Raw genomic sequence first — 19,320 nt, 5'->3', positions numbered from 1 at the left:
GAGGAGAGAAGTGAAGGCTGCAGTTGCTTGACCTATTCGACTGTGGCTCTCTGCCGTGGACGCGACCTTCCTTTGCTCGATCAGTGAGCCCAAGTATTTGAACTGCTGGACTTGCTCTATTTGGATACCGTAGAGGTAGAAGTTGGCAGGCAACCCATCTGTTATCAACACCTTCATCTTGTCAGTGTTTATCTTCAAGCCATATGACGTGGCGGCACGTCCGTGGCTTCGGCGTCATTCTCGGCCAACACACTGCTGTCATTTGCAAACATAAGATCTGTCACGGTGGCATTTTCATCAAACTGGACTCCACGTCTGCCCCTGAAGACTTTTCTCATCATGGTGTTGACTACGATGTTGAAGAGCAGCGGTGAGGCGACGTCTCCCTGGCAGACCCCAGATGGTGAATTTAGTGAATTTAGTTGACAGCTCATTACGGATGCGTATTTGGCTCCGTGATCCATTGTAATTTTCCTGCAGGAGCTTAATGACTTTTGGTGGGATGTGCTCGGTCTCCAGCGCCATCCAAAGTGCTGGCCAATCGATGCAGTCCAATGTGGATTGAAAGTCAATAAAGATGATGACCATCCATTTCCCATATGGAATTTGCTCCTCCATCACCTGGCGAATGCTGAATGGTCACAGCACCCACGGTGAGGTCTGAAGCCGGCTTGCTCCTCGTGGCTCGTTTGTTCATGATGTTTCTGCAGGCGTAATTGAATTACTTTCATAAAGACTTTTCCAACAATCGAGAGCAGACCGATGCCACGATAGTTTTGGCATTCTCGGTTGTCGCCTTTTTTGAAGATTGGGATAATGATGGCTTTCTTCCATGTTCTCAGAATCGTCTCCGTGCGCCAGATCTTTTGCAGAAGAAGGTGCACTCATTGGAGAAGAACATCACCGCCAGCCTTAATCGATTCCACACTGATTGCATCCACACCAGGTGCTTTACCAGTCTTCAAAGTCTGGATGGCCGTCTTCACCTCTGCCAGGGTCAGTTCATCATCGAACATCGGAGTCTCTGGTGCCTCGATGGGTGGCGGTTCTGCTGGTGGTCCTTGTGGCGGGGCGTGATTGTACAGTGTCTCGAAGAACTCCTTCCAACGCTGTAGCCGCTCAGTCGGTGATCATACGAAGGTGCCATTGGCCTTTCGGATGTTGTCGTTTGTTGATTTGGTTTTTCCACTCAGGTGTCGGAGTGTTCGATAAATTGTGTGGTACTCGTGCTTTGAGGCTGCTTCTTCCAAGTCAGCCGCTACTTGGTTCCAGTAAGCCTCACGTTCTTCCTTCATTCGGCGTCAGTCGACCAGCTTCACACATTTTCGTTCATCTATCATATCAAGGCATTCATTGGATATCCACGGCTGTGTTCGGCGGTGTGTGGGAGGGCACAGTTCTTTGGCGCTTTCCATGATGGCGTCCGAAACTTGTTGCTCTTCAACGTTGACGCCTTGAGATGGCACCAGTGTTGCAAAACGGTTGGATAATGCTTTTTGAAATTCCGCCTTGCGAGCGGGATCTAACAGGCATTTCCAGTCGAGCTTTGCAGATGGGCGCTATTTGCGTTTGGCTCTTTGTAGTCGAAGTTTTATCACTGCATGCACAAGATAGTGGTCTGATCCACAATCTGGGCTGCGCATCGAACGAACATCTTTAAGTGATGATTGGAAACGGGAGTTGATCAAGATGTAGTCCAACATCGTCGAGTCGTCGCCCATTGGATTTTGCCATGTGAGTTGATGTTTCTTTGGATGTTGAAATGTGGTGTTTCTGATGATGAAGTTGTAGGTGTTGGTGAAGGACAAAAGCCGCAAACCATTGTCATTCATTACACCATGTCCAAAACGGCTCATCGTGCTTTCCCATCCAGTCCGATCAGTGCCTGTGTGGGCGTTGAAGTCTCCAGCCAGTATGATCAATTCGGTCTGCGAGACTGAATCCAACATGTGTTGTAGTTGGTTATAGAAATCGCCCTTGGCTGGGTCTGGACTTGTCTCAGTTGGTGCGTAGATGGTGTCGAGGTGTGTTTTGATGGTACCGCTGATGGTGAGCACTGCAAGGTGATCAGAGATCGGCTGGAATGCGACGACACTCTTGGTTGCACGACGGGCAACCATGAAGCCGACTCCTGCCTTTCGTTTTTCTCCACCCGAATAGTAGAGTGCCCTCTGGTTGTCGGTGAGCGTGGTTCGACGACCATCTTTCCCGATCCTGTGAGTCATAGTTCGGATAAAGCTGGAATGTCGATTTTGCTGCTCAGGAGTTCTTTGGCAATTATTTCTTTTTGGCCGACGTGGTGACCAGTTCAAACATTCTACATGGCGATTTGTATTTCTACTTTCGGTGTGATGTTTCTTCGGCCAGTAGCCCACTTCTCACCAGCATCCTGGCTCCCCAATACTGGTGCATCGGCTGCCCCGGATGTGGTAACATTAAACGAAGAATTTAATTCAGAGCTATCCATTGGATTCATGCCTGTTTTCCCTGGTCTGAAGGTTCTGGTTGCTTCGGCAGGATGACCACCTTCCTCCTTTTGCAGTTGGGCTTAGGACGGTACTTGGCGGAGTTAAGACATGCAGTTAGTGGGGTTAGGTCTATTGGGGATTCTAAATTGTCCAAAGGTGTGAAAGTCTTTGTGAATGGTTGTCTGTCTGTGTTAGCCCTGCCCTCTGTTACCCAGCCTGTTGCCCGATGACTCCAATCCTGAACTAGATAAGAAAAAGAAGAAGAATGTATGGTTGTTTTAATCATGAATAATGGTACTCATCTACTACTGAATTTGACACCTAACATTAGCTACAGCTGTTATGTAGATAGTCTAAATAAACTAAACTCTGGTAAGTTAACAGCTAATCTAACATTAGCTAAAGTTATGAGGAAACAATATGAATAAAACTCGAGTACAGTACCTCATCTATAAAAGCATGATTACAAAGCATGACATTTGGGGACTTCAAGTAAAATGGGTGAAAACAAACCCTTCTGTCAGCTTTGAGGCAAGCGATTGAAGGGAGTACCAATAAGAGTGCAGGATACAGTTGATTGACAATATGACCTGACAGAAAATACATTAGAGCGTTACCTAAGAACCGGAGCATATAATCTCGCAAATGACCAACCACCGGTTTTAAGGCAACGTGCGATGAGAGAATTGCTTACAGTGTTAATGCAGCTTCAGTCTTCTATTATAATTTTACTGAGAGACCCCAGCTCACAAGTTACATAAGCTGTTTTCCCTCATTAAATCCAGAAAATGGGAGAGTCAGGTCAGGACACAGTCAGCTGTAGTCTTTTAAAATATAATGTAGTGGGCAGGAGTTAGTTCTACTGCTGGTAATACTTGGTAATATTTGGTATAGGTGAGGATGCTGACCAGCTGAAGCTGTGTCGATGTGGACATCTGCGAGACAAGCTGGCAATATAAATACTGTTTAATGTCCATTTAGACCTAGTCAGATACTTACAGTTTTACATGCATCCATCAGATACTACCTAGAAAAGTTCAGGTCTGCAGTGCATGTGTAAAACTACTATAGTGTACATTTAAGTCAGTGAGAACAGTTTTTGAATTCATGCCAAGCATCAGATAATCACTCGTAAGAGGGCTTGCCTTCTATGATGACTTTGATTTATTTGTCGCCAGAGTGTATTATGCCCAGTGGACAGAACTAATTGATCCCCTACAAAAGTCTGGCCAGTCAATTGATCCCCAAACAAATGTGATGTGCGCTGTAGCTGGTTCATGCTCTTCGGGCTTTTGATAAGGGGAAACTTGCTGATCCTTCTTGTCCGGCTTTTCTAATAAAGATATCAGCAGCTGCCAATGTGCACTTTCATGGCAATGCTCCAAGCTGGCTCCAATCAATAGTGTCTGTCCATAGGTGTAACAAGACTGGGAGACACAGTGTACTGTAAGAGGACCACACTGAGATCTAGACACCACTATGGGTACGCAGCCTGACTTCATCAGGGACACATGGGAGACATACGAGGGAGTAAGAGTAAAGAGGAGAACTCTGAATTCTTAAGATATAATCGAACAATATAAATCGTAAAGAACCAGATACAGGATATAGCTGTATTTAGTTTCAGCTATCACAATGGTATTGTTGAAATCCCTGTCACAACCCTTCTCCCCGCAGCCGGTGTATCTATGTATATCTTTATCGCTTCAGAAGAACTACAGCTCTGCCTGTGTCATGCATATTTCATCAAAAAAACACGCAAAGCTGTGCAACCCAGAATCCATAGCTCATGTAGTGTTGACATCTTTACTAACCAGACAGCAGTGATAGACACACAGTGCCTGCTGTGTGGGAATTTTACTGTTAACACAACTGATAGAGTCAATCTTGTGCTATCCCCTGGAAACACACATCCAGTGGAAGAAATAAGATTTTCACATTAAGACTTGAAACTTAATTTTTGCACAATAAAACATGGCAAAAGGTCTTCGCATTTCTATCTGAGTGTGACGGCTGCGACACAGTGATGTTAGGGAAATGCAGCTGCATCCGTTTTCGATCGTAACATTGTAACATCATACATGTCATATTTGATACATCAGTTTCGGGGACCTATACATCATCAGTGTTATTTTTAACCCTAACCCCCTTATATGTCCCCTTATATGAAAGGAGGGAGTATGTTCCATTTGTGTGTGTGTGTCTGTCTGTTTGTTAGCAGCCTAGCATCCACAGGTTTCAAGATATCATGTTAAAGTTTTGTGTGATAACAGATATCAGTAACAGCTTGAGCTAATTTCATTTTGGTGACTAATTGGGTCAAGCTCATGCACATGTGAAAATCAGTTAAAAACGAATATTACCCACAATTTTCTATAGATCATCTTCAAACATCACAACTTTATAGCATGCCTTGGCAGTCATGAGCAGACTAAGTGCTGGCACCATCAACTTCCCTGTTAGTGCCTAAGGTCAAAACTGACCATGAAGAAAATTTTTGAGAAACTGTATCAAAAAATATATGAAAGGTCATGTAGAGAGCTATGTTTAAAGATAATAAAATACACCATTTCAGTAGGTAATACTTCAAGGTCATAGGGCAAGGGTCAGGGTCACATGAATCAGGAAAAAGCTTTAATTTCTATTGGTGTATTTCCTAACTTTAAAGCAATGTATTAGTCAGTGGGGGACATAAGCACTTTCTTTGTTTGTACAAAATTATATGGCATCAAATTTACAAATAAAAATGATTATACTACACCAGATTTCCACATTAACAATGCTGACAGCACATTTTAGGGGCGATCGTGGCTCAAGAGTTGTCAGTTCATCTTGTAATCGGAAGGTTGCCGGTTCGAGCCCCGGCTTGGACAGTCTCGGTCGTTGTGTTCTTGGGCAAGACACTTCACCTACCGCCTACTGGTGATGGCCAGAGGGGCCGATGGTGCGATATGGCAGCCTCGCTTCTGTCAGTCTGCCCCAGGGCAGCTGTGGCTACAACTGTAGCTTGCCTCCACCAGTGTGTGAATGTGAGAGTGAATGAATTGTGGAATCGTAAAGCACTTTGAGGGTCTTGAAAAGCGCTATATAAATGCAATCCATTATTATTATTATTTAATAAAAACACCATAAAACATCAGTATCTTTTGAATTGCCCTTGCCCTTCAGGGGGAAGGTGCAATCTCTGAGTGTTTGCTTTGTATACAATAAACATTAAATTGCACAAAAATGCCTAATGTAGCAAAAATTACGCAAATTGTTATTTAATTTCTTTTTTTTAATTGTAAGATGGTTCAATAAACACTCCAGTTTTTTAAAGGAGAATTATTTTAGCAATTTTTTCACAGTTCAGGCTTTAAAGTGTTAAGACAAATACAAGAAATCCAAGAGTGTAAATCACCGCAAATGAAGGCCAACATAAATGTATTAATCAGTGTTGAAAAAAGATGAAAGCAGGTGGGCACATGAGCAAAAATAGTGCTGAGAAAACAACATAATGAACAAGACTAAGCTTTCAGCAGCTGTCCTAGCATCTTCGTGAGAATGTAATGAGATAATACTGGCATGAAAAAAAACATCAAAACTACAATAACATAAATTAAAATGCTCATTGTGTTAGTTTAGAGTTTTTAGCAGTTTTTCATCTGCTAGTTAGGACTAACTATAAACTGTATATAGATGTGGCCTATATACAGTTTGGAGTTGTGGAGCCAGATGTGACCAAATTTAGACAAGCGGGTGGTCAGCAAACTGGCCCATAAGCCTTATGGGTGCAATGCATAGATACAGCAACCTGCTTACTGGTGCAAAAGGAAGACCAACAAAATATTAGAATTTCATTCACAAATACCAGAGCAAAACCTTAGACAGGCCATACCACACAGCAGGTCATGCTATTTGTCATATAATTTATTTAAAAGGCACCTGCAGAGCAAACACTTTGTGAGATTCACCAGATGGTTGTCAGTTACCTCTGCCTGTATCAAAAGCCTCGTCAAACCTTAACAAAACCCAAAGAATCCAAAATTACAAAGTTATTTCAAAAGGGAGAAACTATGCACAAAGGTTTTTGCACCAGGCTACAAATCTGTTAAATGCATCTCATTACTCGTAGAGATCAATTCATTCACTCACCAGCCTCAAGCAGCCAATTGAGAAACTGCAGTCCAGAACTCATAGTATTGCCAAATCTCACCACACATACCGGGGAGTCGGGGTTGGGTGGGGGTGGGTATATTGGAGAAATGGAAATTTTGACATAATGATGGAACCAGACAAAATGTCAGATATATTTTATCTGTGAACTTAAAAATTGGCATGTCAGCAAGTTTCAGGGTTGCTTTTGAGATATTTTACTGGATAAGTGAAAATTCTGACCTGCCGCTGATTGCAGAAACAGTCAGGGACCACCAAAGTCTCATATCCATTAGAGAAAAGGATTATCTGCACGGTAATGTCACAACATAACTGCTAGGACTTTTTCAGTGTAGATGAAAACGCTGGAAAGATCAGCATGTCTTTAGTTTTTGTAAAAAAATGTTTTTTACCTCAGCGAACTGTGTCAGAAGGTAAAGAGCAATCGGATATGAGGTGTTGTGGCTTGTTTTACTGCAGGCAGTGTTTGCAGTTAATCATTTAGCAAAGCAAGGTGAGGGTGATTTAGCACCCCGTCCTTTATTTATTAATGTTAAAGAAGAAAAGCACACAAACATAGCCATGATTTGTTTGCTGTCACTACTTCCTTTTTTTTCTAAGGGGACTGAAGCTGTCACGTGAATGGATGAGGGCATTGTTGCTTCATTTTAACCTGCGGGAATACACCTGTCTGTATCGTTTAAGCCTTGTAGTTTTACCAGATGCAAGCCAACAAAGAGAACCTCAAAATCCTTCTCTCTCCTCCCCCACCAAAACTCATAATGGGATGTTCTTTGAATTACTTCTCCCACTCTATATTCATATCTGCATTATTGAGCTAGCCGATGCACACTCAGGACCGAATCACTCATAAAATACAATAGCGAATGATAAAATGTATCCAGCAGCGAGGAATTGATTGAAGTTGAGGCAGGCAATTAGTTTCATTGATAACTGTACCGGTAGGGAAGAACACACCGAACACAGGAAGACATAGTGCATCTCCTGAATGGAAACAGTTCTATTACTCTCTGTCGAGTGTCCTCACTTCTCTCCTCGCCATTCATCTGCAGATGTAATGACCAAAGAAAAGAGCAAGACGCTGATCTGTCAGAATGATTCACTGTCAATTTACTGGGCTTTCTATCCTGGTCCGCTTTGTGCAGCAGCCGGTGAGATAAACCCGGCCTCCTAATTCTTCTCAAAATCTACATACTGACACTTTATAATAGCACAGTGATGATTTCGAGCGGTTAAGAGGACATGAGCTTTAATTGGCCCAAGTGTGCCATCATACGGTTATAAGTGCACTGGTGATAAGTGGCTCAAATTGGACAGACTATGTTGTGACACGCAATCTGGTGTTGTACAGCGTTGTTACTAACAAGGCTGTTTTTTGTGTAATTGTGAGTAAAATTTTCACTTAAAAGGAATCACTATTTTAAATTCTTGGTGACTTGAGAAGGGTTTAATTCTCAGAGAAGTGGTTTAACATGTTCAATTAAACGTTCAGCATCTTCTTTTGCAGTCTGTATTCGTAGTCTAAAAAAAGAAAGTTTTTTTTTCTTAATTCAGTCTATGACCTCAAGGTTTTGTATTATTCCTATCTTAAATAGGGACAGAATATGTGATTTATATCATATAAATTGACTATAGCCAAACATCTGCAAACAAAGCCTGTGCTCAACTAGCCTATTGTCTGGGCCTTGAATGAAGAAAAAAAAGAAGTAAAAACATACATGGTCTGACTGCAGACTTCCAAGAAGCACAACAAGAAGACAAACTCTTTTGCAGCAGGAGTTTGTCCTCCTGTGCTGTGCAGCAAAGCAGTACAGCAATGCGACTTATTCTAGATTAGATGATACCTTAATAAGTCACGTGTACACACACAGCTATACCCACTAAATAAACACAATACAAAGTAAATTCTTTTTAAAAATTAAAATATAGAATGATGATAACACAATACAAGCCCTTAGGAATTAAAACAAATTAAATCCACGTACAGTTTTCAGCATTACACCGATTGAAAAAACAGGAAGTTATAAATAAAGATGGAATTCAGTCAAAAAACGATTTACGTAAGTTAAACAATATTCACATTACAGCCAATTACGGGGCTTTATTGAAGAGACACGCTTCTTGGAAATAAGGGGACTGGCGCCATTATGTGGCATGATGGAAAATTACAGGAGTCTACAATCAACAATCATTGTAGGCGAGAATATAAGGTTCATAAGGCTGCACGGATATGGACAGATATAGATGTTTTATCCTGCACTCTTACGAGCGGAATCAGATAAACTTTACTGGTATTTAAAATGCTTATTAATTGAAGGTTATTACTCAGTCTGCCCCAATAATGTGCACAAAGTGATCGACTTACAAAATACGTTTATTTATGTTCATTTGTACGAATTGTCTCACTCCACAGCAACGCATTAAAACATTTTTTGTCACTCCCTTCTTTACAAAGGCCATACTATTACTTTTTACCTCTAACCTTTAAATTCCCGAAGGCAGGCGACATTCCCATGCAATTAATGCAAATCTGCGGTCTTTAAACAAAGCTAAGACCAGAGCGCAGTTAACCAGAACCGCTGTGAGTTCATCCATCCCATTTCCTGGACCAAGTTCCTGAGGGAGGGCCGGTTTGAGCAAGCATGGGAAAGTTCTCCCCACTTTTTCCGATTACATCGATTCTTTTTAAAGAAGGCAAAACACAACCCGACCGGAGCAGCAGTGTAGTCCACCACTGGATAGAGCGGAGGTGACATTAAAGACGCACTGTTTGCTGGGACCTGTGAGGCTGTAAGGAGACAAACCCGGCTTCTAGAGAGAGAAAGGTGAGAAGGTTTTCCGTGAGAAAACAAGAAAAAAAAAGGCGGGCATATACACTCTATACAGTTCTGATTAGTTGTCAGTGACTGAGTTATACTCTACGTTGTTTGACACATTTTTATTTATTGGATTCCTTTTTTTGTAATTAATATTAACTTAGTAATATTTTTTAAAGCGATTTACGCTTGGGCTGAAACCTTAAGACCATCTTTTCAGAGATGGATGATAGGCTAGTCCTAGAATTAAATCTATTTTCAGTGGAGAATTTATTCTTTTAGCCTTGGATGAGGTTTTGATGTCTGGTCTGTTAAAGTTGTTCTTGAACTTTGTTAGATCTTACAACGAGTCTGCTTCTTATTCTTTTCCTTCTGTGTTGTTGAAGTCGGACAGTAATAAGCCGGGCGGCTTTAAAACTACTTTAAAAGGGAGACCTGCTTCACCTTAATTTGACTTGTTGATTATTTTTTCTTTTGTATTGTTGCTTTGATACTTAGTATGGATGGTCTGCTTTATCAAATCAATGCTATGCTTTTCCCATCTCCTAGAGTGACCTCCCACTAGTGTGCTGATATTCTGTGGTATGTTTTGTAGAGATAACAGCCATCCTCGAGACAATACCCGCGAAAGAGGATCAGTCAAGTTAGTGATTTCTGTGCCTGTTCAGCTGGGGCCAGTATCCCTGACAGTTCATTGAAACTCCTCGTGCTGTCAGAAGAGTTTTTAGTTTCCCTGTCGGAGACGTTTTTCCTTCTCACGGGGGAGAAAATAACAGACAAATATTAATAGAATAAACAAATAGACAAGTGTCACAGCAGAGCCTGAACTCGGTCACACAGGATGTTTATTCAGTTGTGTGTGCGTGTGTGTGTGTGTGCGCGCGCGCTGAGTTTCCCGACAAGCCACCGACTGTGTCATTTATCGTTAACGATTTCCACGGCTTCCATTTCCATTACTGACAACATTTTATTTTTTTAAATAAAATCAATTAAACTGTATAATTAAAGTGTGCATAAATAAACTGATTCATCCAGCCCAGAATAGATTATATTCTTTGTGCCTGCATTATGTAAACGTTGCCTCATTTGGACTTGTTCACCCCGGTTTGCTGCGAACAGACAAAGTGTACACCCCTTCCCATTCATTCTAAAAGCTAACTTTGGCAGCATATGTTTTTGTTTTAGTTCATTTTAGTGGGGGGCTCACTTTTTCACGTCTCCGTGATGAGGAGTTGGGGCCCCACCTTAACAAGAGTGTGAGCTCATGGAAGAACTAATAGGGGGGCTGCAGCCAGATACACGTTCCTCAGCAAATAGAGACACCATTATGCTGAAAAGGGTTGGAGAAACTTAGCTCATTTGCTGCTTATAGGTGTGATTAAAGGTTTATGCTCTGGCTATGAGTTTTGAAAAGCACTAACAATTTTGCAATGGTAATAACAATGTGCCAGGTAGGTGATTAAGTGTAACAATGGTTCAGCCTGTTTAGCGATTGAGCAGTCAAGAAAACAAGGCCATATGACCCATATTAAAAACTAGACCTGTAGACAAGTTTAATGGGTCCACGCTACCTGACTGAACAGCTTTCACTTGAGATTAGAGTTTGAGGTGAAAAAGGTGTAGATAATGATAGGTTATTACTTATATATGCTACAAAATCCTACCAAAACCTATGCACCTTTTGTGGGTAACTTTAATGACCTGTTGTCTCCGTGTTAGGAGCAGAGGATGTCCAGAGCTGACTGGTCCTTCCTGGAGCACCTGCTGGAGGAGGGCCAGGAGTATTCAACAGCTATTGGCCGGGTCTGGCTTACCGTACTCTTTCTGTTTCGCATGCTGGTACTGGGAACTGCTGCTGAGTCTGCCTGGGATGACGAGCAAGCAGACTTTGTTTGCAATACCATCCAGCCTGGCTGCACTGCTGTTTGCTACGATAAAGCCTTCCCTATATCCCACTTCCGCTACTTTGTCCTCCAGGTCATCTTCGTCTCCACGCCGACCATCTTTTACTTTGGATATGTGGCTATAAGGGCTGGGAAGGACAGGAGAAAAGATGATGAGAAGCAGGCTGAAGAAGGAGGTGCTGGTGGAAGAAAAAATGGGCAAGTTCACACAGAAAGAGGCAACATCACAAAAAATGAAGCGACAGAGAAAGAAAAGAGTGGCATGAAAGGCAGAAGGCTAGAGAAGTCTCCCGAGGTGCCCAAACTGAAAGGCAGGCTGCTGGGAGCATACGCATTCAGCATCTTATTGAAAGTCTTCTTAGAGGTCGGCTTTATTGTTGGGCTTTGGTTCCTTTACGATGGCTTCTTCATTGCACCAAAGTTTGAGTGTAAAAAGTACCCTTGTCCCCACACGGTGGACTGCTTTGTGTCTCGACCCACAGAAAAGACTATTTTCACCATCTATACTCAGGTGATTGCTGCCATCTCCCTGTTACTAAACCTCATCGAGCTCCTCCATCTGCTCCAGCTTGCCATCGCCTACCGCCTGGAGAAACGCTCGGCCCAGCAACAGGACTACCTACCTCGGCCAGAGCGGGAACCGGTGCAACAAAAGACTCCAGAACTCCAAACGGCGGCATCACATGCTTATAAGGCAGGGAGCCATATTGAGCTTGCCGTGCAGAGTGAGGCTGCACGCTGTCCAAACCCCTGTGAAAGCTACGGGGACATGCCCATAGAGGTGAATTGGGGAACTGGAGATGCTGGGAGTGACACGCTTCCCAGTTATGTGAACTGTATGGGTGCTATGAGAAAGACACATTCCCCTAGAGTCCATTATAAGAAACATGCACACCACACGGGAAAAACTACTAAGGGTGCTCATAAGGGACACTCAAAACAGAAGCATTATGTATGATGCAGTCAGTCAGACTGATGTTTCTATGGGAGTGTTTTTTGGGCTTCAGATTTTTTTTATAAATATTTTCCTGCACACTTGACTATCAGGAGTGCACAGTAAGATACAGAAGAACAGCTACTGTACTGTGAACGTAATGCCTCAGAGGCTGACAGACATTCAAACAGAGATTTATCAGATAAATGGACCTATTCAAAATGAAACATTTAAAGAGCACTCCCCAAGGCAAAGAAAATGAGACTCCACAGTGAGAGAAGATTAAAGTCATAAGATGCCTTAACGTTACATTTAATGGGTTTTTAGTGCTGAATGTGACAGTGGGCTTTGGAGAGGGTGTTGTGTGAGAGTTTACTGGAGAGCTAAATTTAAATATACTCCCTGGAGATTTGCACTGTAACTTCTTTTTGAAGCCAGTTCTCTCCGAAAGGCTCTGTCCACCCTGTGGAATGTACTGGTCTCTGGATCACGCTCAGGTCCCGGGAGGATAATGACTGAGTGGATGCAGGCACGCATGCATGCATGCACACACACAATATAATTTCCCAACGAGTTTTTGCCGCTCAAGTTGAGGATGCGGGCTTGGAGAACAGGAGCAGAGGGAAAGGGGAAACCAAACTATGGGACTTATTATCGCCAATAACCGCACCATTATATCTACGAAGAAAACAGAGGAAAGCACAACACAAAGACAGGCATCCATTTGAATGAATGAAAACTAAACCTTTAGTCGGTTAGAGGTTGATCTTGCACCACGACCGGGGCTGAAAGCGGTACAGGAATGTACAAATTCAAAGAAAGGAAACGAGTTGTTCTGTGAAAACTGTATTTAATGTTTATTTTTGAGATATTGCAAAGTGATAATATTTATTATTTTTTTGAAGAAATAAAGTTTAAAGTATAATGAACATTTGAAAAAAATCAATAACTGCCTCACAGATATACTTTCAGAACCTTTCAGGCTGCTTTGTGTTCATCATGGTTTTATTCCCTTTCTTTCCCAAACACAGGGATGAGATTTCTACGGGGGAAAATCTCTCTTAAGCGACTGCTCACTTGCTGCTATCCAAATACTGTCCCCGCTACAGGAAATTAATCATTCAAGAGGAAGATAATAGAATAAATAATAGAAAGAGAGAGGTGTGGAGAAGAGGATGGGTTTTACACGCTATTATGAGCACAACCAACTGAGGGGAGAAAACGGGGGAAAAATGGAGGGAAAACACTTTTGACTTAATGGCTTTTTTTAAATGTGTAACTGTGGCTGCACAGGCAACAAGGCCATCACTCAAAATGCCAGTAAAAGTTCATACGAGGAAGAATCGCACTCTATTCAGGCTCTATTTAATTTCCCCTGGAGTGCACTGCACTGATGGCCAACGCTGCTTTTTTTTTCTTTTTCTTTTTGAGGAAAGCAATTGATAAAATACAGAACTCGGCACCTTCGACAAAAGGTGCTCGCCCAGCCTCTGAAAGAATGTACTCATATGTCTTTTTTAGATTTGTAGCTCTGCAGCAATACAGCATTCATTTCCAGCAATTTACTGGACTGTCGATATGATGATAAGCAGTTATCTATGGCAGGAAAGGTGGTCGGTGGGAAATTCAAGTGAGGCAGGCTCTTAAGCCACAAGCTGTCTGAACTCTGTGTGTGTGTGTGTGTGTGTGTGTGGGTGTGTGTGGGTGTGTGTGCGTGTGTGTGTGTGTTTGAGAGGTCAAATCTGCAACAAGCAGCTGAAGAATCTGACATTTACTTTCAGTTTACAGCAGTTTGTCAAAAAAAAAAAAAGAAGAAATGTTATAGTGTGTAATAATAATAGGAAGCCTGTTTCTGTGTGCTTAAAGTGGAATGTGTTTTTATTGCAGGAGCATGTCAAGGATATATTGGCAGATACTGTTGAGAAAACAATCCAAAGAGCCTGCTGAAGCTGCCCACTTTAATGCCTGTTCACGAGAACTTGGCTAGCATCTGGCATTCCCGTGCAGCCCTTTTTTATTCTGTTTCTTTTTAAATCTCAATCTGCATTCGCGCGTATGTGTCCGTGTAATTGTTTGTGTCTGTGTTTCCACAAAAAAGCCAAAAGGCCAAGGCGACCCGTATCGGCCCTCCGCTCGCCTGCTGTAGCCAGACACCGAATAGCTGAAGTAGCTTTTGCGTCCGTCTTCCTCAATAGCCCATCGAGGTGGAGAGACTCGATGTCCTGCTCTACTCTATCTGCGGACTCAACTCTCACCTCCTGTTCTGCGAGGCAAATGTAAACCTAGGAGGATGAAAACAACAGACAGTGTAGGTTATTTTGCTTCAGCCATTTTTTTTTTTTTCCAGAGAAATTCAGTTCCTTAGACGACAATGAAAGCGAACCGAGCGCATGTTTCTCTAATGGGGAAATTGAACATTTATAAAACACTCTCACATTTATTATTAGTCTGATTAGAGATTATTCATGTCTAGATTATTTCCAATGATCTGAGGAACCAGTCACTTTCCAGATAATCTGATAGAATTTGCATTTGTTTAAATATACTTGCTCTATGAAACTAAAATGAAGGGAGTCCATAAGATGGGAAGAGCTGTATCAGTGAGAGAGGCTTATACTTGTAGTTAGAAAGGCAGCTCCTGGGATCAGATGCCATTCTTACTGTGTTTCCTGACATTGTTGAATTCTCTGCTGATGCGTTTCCTCAGTCTGCTGGTGAAGCCACACACAGTGCTGGTGCTAATCACACAAAGAAAGACAGTCTTTTAGTTTGGTGAATGAGCATACAGTACGTGGATACTCGTGGGCAAAGAGCTATGCTGAAGCATTTGGAGTATAAAGGAGTTTGAAGGGTCTTTAAATATCCGCCGAGCTCTAGCAGGTATTATAAAAGGTCAGCCGTTGTGCCGCCCACCTCTCATGCCCAGCACCAACCTTTGGAGGGACTTTAAAGGATTCACCTGCAATGAGTGCCAGGCTAGACCAAAACAGCCTGATCCAGTGTCATACTTCCTGCCAGCTGTACTGCTGAAAGCCCTGCATGTTTATAAGGAAAGGACCCCGAACAAGGCAAACGAGGCACTCAAATGCACGAACACGCTCTTAAGAAGGCCGGCGTTACCTCACCTCACAAAACGCTTTCAGACAGCAGGCCTTAAAACAGCAGCTACAGGCTAGGTGAGGTCACAAAAACTGTGCATGTTTCTTTAACTGGATGTGTTTAGAAATAATGTTTCCTGCAGTATTTTAGTAGTAATACTGGGGTTCATCTAAATGTGGAAAAAGCAAAGCTTACATGTGCCAACCCCTTTGTTTCTCTTGAAATCTATGCAAACAATACCGACACACGAATCGCTCAGTATCCATAACAATGCACACGGTTCATGCACCACGTCTTTAATTTGGGCATTTGTGCTACTCAACAATATGCAACAGAAACACTTTGAGCAGTGCCTAAATTTAAACTGTCGACAGGAAGTGGTCCTGTATCTGTTTCCCGTTCCAGTGTTGTTTCTCCCCGGGGACTTGTTGCTGAAGATTGTTCACCCTGACAATGGAGCCGCTGTGGGCATTGTTACATTGTTTTAAATGGACTCCCCTGTGTTTGTTGACCTTATGCCACTGCTGCCCCATCAAAGGGTTTATGTGGGATGAGGAAAGTGGGCAAAGCGCCTGCTGTGTGTGTGGCTGGAGTCAATTAAGAGAGCCAATACCTTACAAACATCTTACAGAGAGCTGTGTATGTGTACGCCGTGCTGTGCTGTGCTACACATCAGTGTTTAAATCTGCACTGATCAATGTTTCATTTCCTCAAAAGACCAAGTGAACTTATGTGACGTGGGTTGCTTGTAGTGATGAACATATGTACAACATATTTATCTGACTCTTCAGTGTACAATGGAATATTTTTAGTTTGCCATATTAGGGCGGGATTGTAGAAATAATAGGGTGGCAATTTAGTTCAGAGGTTTGGAAAGTACTCTAGTAGGTTAAAAATTGCCGGTCTGAGGCCAGATGCTGGCATCTCCTTGTCTATGATTAAGTGGGTGGCTGTAACTCAGGCGGTAGAGCAGGTCATCTACTGATCAGAAGGTTGGTGGTTCGATTCCTGGCTTCCCCTAGTCTGCATGCCAAATATCCTTGGGCAAGATATTAACCCCAAATTGCTCTCCGATGCATCCATCGGAGTATGAATGTGTGTGAATGTTACTTAGAAAGCACTTAGAACAATGTGCTTGTGCGAATGGGTGTGAGTGGGTGAATGCACAAGTTTTGTAAAGCGCTTTGAGCGCTCAGAAGAGTAGAAAAGTGCTATATAAGAACCAGTCCATTTACCATTTACCAAGTGTTTCTGTACGAGAAAAGGGTTGCAGGGGACATCAAACATGGGCTGTCAGAAGTTCCAAATATATATATATAGATAGATAGATAGATAGATATAGATATAGTTAAAACAATCTCCTTAGTATCAAACCTGGGGCTATGTTTGTGGGTAGATGGCGGGTGTACAGAATGGTGAACACCAAAACAGACAAGGAGCTGTCAAATAGTCATATTGATTAGTAACACTCCTGATGCTTCCTTTATTACCACTTTAAGCATACATACATCCTTTATAGAAGAATAGAATAGAATAGAATAATCCTTTAATTGTCCCACAAGGGGAAATTTGGTTGTAACAGCAGCCAAAAAGACAAATATACAAACAAACAGTACACGGAACAGAAACATACACAATTTTTCTTACATATTTACATTAAGGACGATGGTTACTATAAACAGAGAGTACTGTACAGTTATTAAATTAAATAAAAATAATTACAGGTAAGAGGCAAACCAGGTTGTAGTGCGAATTGGTTAATAAACTAACTTATTGCAGTTACAGCATTGATGTAAACATCTGTTTGTTGGGAGCAGTTCTGAGTGTACAATCTGACAGCTGCAGGGAGGAAGGACCTGCAGAAACGCTCCTTCATGCATCGAGGATGCAGCAGTCCTGAAGTCACTGAAGGAGCTCTGCAGTTAAGCAACATTTACATGCATGGGGTGGGAGACTCTGTCCATCAGAGATGTTATTTTGGCCAGAGTCCTTCTGTCCCCCACCACCTACACTGGGTCCAGGGTGCATCCCAGAACAGAGCTGGCCTTCCTGATGAGTTTATCCAACCTCTTCCTCTCAGCTGCCGATAAACTGCTGCTCCAACATACAACACTGTAAAAAATGACAGATGCCACCACAGAGTCATAGAAGGTCTTTAAAAGCGCTCCCTGGACTCCAAATGACCTCAGCCACCTCAGCCAGTAGAGTCTGCTCTGACCCTTCCTGTAAAGAGCATCAGTGTTGTTGTTGTGTTATGAAAGGAAAGAGGGAAACTCCACCGCATGATTTAGAGCGGTGCACCATCCATGATTAACCCTGACTCCGTGATTTGATTGCTTTCATGAAAAGAATCAAAAAATCAAAAAACCTGACAAAGTGACTCCGATGGTGTAAATGTTAATTATAAGTGTGTTTTCCATTCCCATTTGAATAATCAACAACGGTTTGTTTTGAAATTTACAACAGCATTACTTCTTATGAGCTATATTAGCCGGTGTTAATGAGTTTAAAGTTCACTTGAATTAAGTTTGCTTTAGTAATGTCCATTACTGAATAACCAACCTTTAAGATCATTTTGAATTAATTTTGTGAATTAATTTTTACCTGGTGCCAGTCTCAGATAAGTGATGGATGCAGGGAATTTTCCTTTGAATATAGAAATATGAGTCACCTCCTAGACCCGGGGAGCTACACTGCCCTCAGCTGCAACATTATTAAGGAGTTCAGTGTAACTGCGCTCGCTGTGTACCACGCTTCTCTTTCCTTAAACATTCTCCTTCACACTTTTCCTTGACCTCACGTTTTCCACTGAGGTTTTGTTTTGTTTTTTCTTTACCATACCCACAGTTTCAAAAAGTGAGCAGTTACTTCTTTTCATTATTCTGAATGCAAACATTCAAAATGTGATTATCATATCTGGGACAATAAACACTACTGATCATGACAGAAAAACTCCTTCTCTAATTGTGTCACATTAAAATCTGCACATTGTTCTGTTTATCAAAGAGATTTCGCTCGCTGGGGGCACATCCTCCTTTAGGTTTGACAGCATTTCTAGTAGTTAATGGAAGAGAAACAGAAGGTAGTGTATGAAGTGTGGTTCTGCTCCTGAAATTCAGATAAATGATCTCCAATGCAAATACATACAAGGTGGATACTGCACAGCAAAAGCCTTGGCACTGACTACTGTCTGTCAGATGCGTGAGCAAAAATAATTGGAGCACATTAATGTTTGTTTGTGTTCCCCAATGTGATTTTCATAACAGGTTTTTAAGATGATAATAAATCAGTGTGATAAGTTTGTCCTGCTGTGCTCAAAATGTCAAAAAAATAAATAAATACCATGATGGGAGATGAGATTAATTTACCTGAACACGTTGCACTAAAATGAAAGCGGTGTTTTTAGGTGAGCCAAGACGCTCCACTGATTTCACAAATACGAGACCCTTGGTATGTTTGTGGTCAGCCTTTTGTGAGTGTATACACTGCATTAGGTACACAGCTACCTGTGCTGCTGGATTTGTATTCTCTGCACAAATGTGTGTGTGTGTCTGTGTGGTGGTTGTTTAATAGGGGGATGCCGTGCCCTTCCAGCAGACAGACAGCTCTATTGTTCCTGCAGCAGAGGGAGCATGTCTCCAGCCTGTCCACTCAGGATGTTGGTTTGGACCTCCTTAAAAAAAAAAGCCCAGCCAGCATCACCCACACCCATTATCCCCATCTTCCAGCAAGAACAATGGAACACCTCCCCACAACCTCCTCCTTTCCCAGGAGCCTCAAGCACTTGGTTCCCACAGTACTATCGAGTTCTGAGGAGCCGGGCCATTGTTAGCAGGCCGACCTGTCCTCTGATTGTTCCCATGAGGATACACACACACACATACACACACACACAATTCTCTGTTGACTCTGGTGCATTTAGTTGCAAGCCTCACCTCCACCTC

The 19,320-nt window shown here is 42.2% G+C and overlaps 1 protein-coding gene across 2 annotated transcripts; it reads left to right on the top strand.

Annotated features, from left to right (window-relative positions):
• The first annotated feature begins 9,318 nt into the window (after positions 1-9,318).
• On the top strand, positions 9,319-13,146 carry gja4 (gap junction protein alpha 4). Of its 2 annotated transcripts, none has more exons than XM_035909711.2 (2): positions 9,319-9,448; positions 11,165-13,146. In XM_035909711.2, exon 2 carries the CDS (start codon positions 11,168-11,170, stop codon positions 12,299-12,301), a length of 1,134 nt encoding a protein of 377 aa, XP_035765604.2. In that variant the 5' UTR covers positions 9,319-9,448; positions 11,165-11,167; the 3' UTR covers positions 12,302-13,146. The 2 variants fall into 2 exon arrangements, with proteins under 2 accessions (XP_035765604.2, XP_006795237.2); XM_006795174.3 differs by having other exon boundaries at positions 9,325-9,448; positions 11,159-13,146.
• The last annotated feature ends 6,174 nt before the right edge of the window (positions 13,147-19,320 follow it).

Source organism: Neolamprologus brichardi, chromosome 22, assembly GCF_056152115.1.
Source record: "Neolamprologus brichardi isolate AB-2024 chromosome 22, ASM5615211v1, whole genome shotgun sequence".
NCBI classification, from domain to species: Eukaryota; Metazoa; Chordata; class Actinopteri; order Cichliformes; family Cichlidae; genus Neolamprologus; species Neolamprologus brichardi.
This window is presented reverse-complemented; position numbering and strand designations above follow the sequence as displayed.

Bases quoted from the DNA above. Each gene is read 5' to 3' on its own strand.
- gja4 (XM_035909711.2), top strand. From the start codon at position 11,168: ATGTCCAGAGCTGACTGGTCCTTCCTGGAGCACCTGCTGGAGGAGGGC.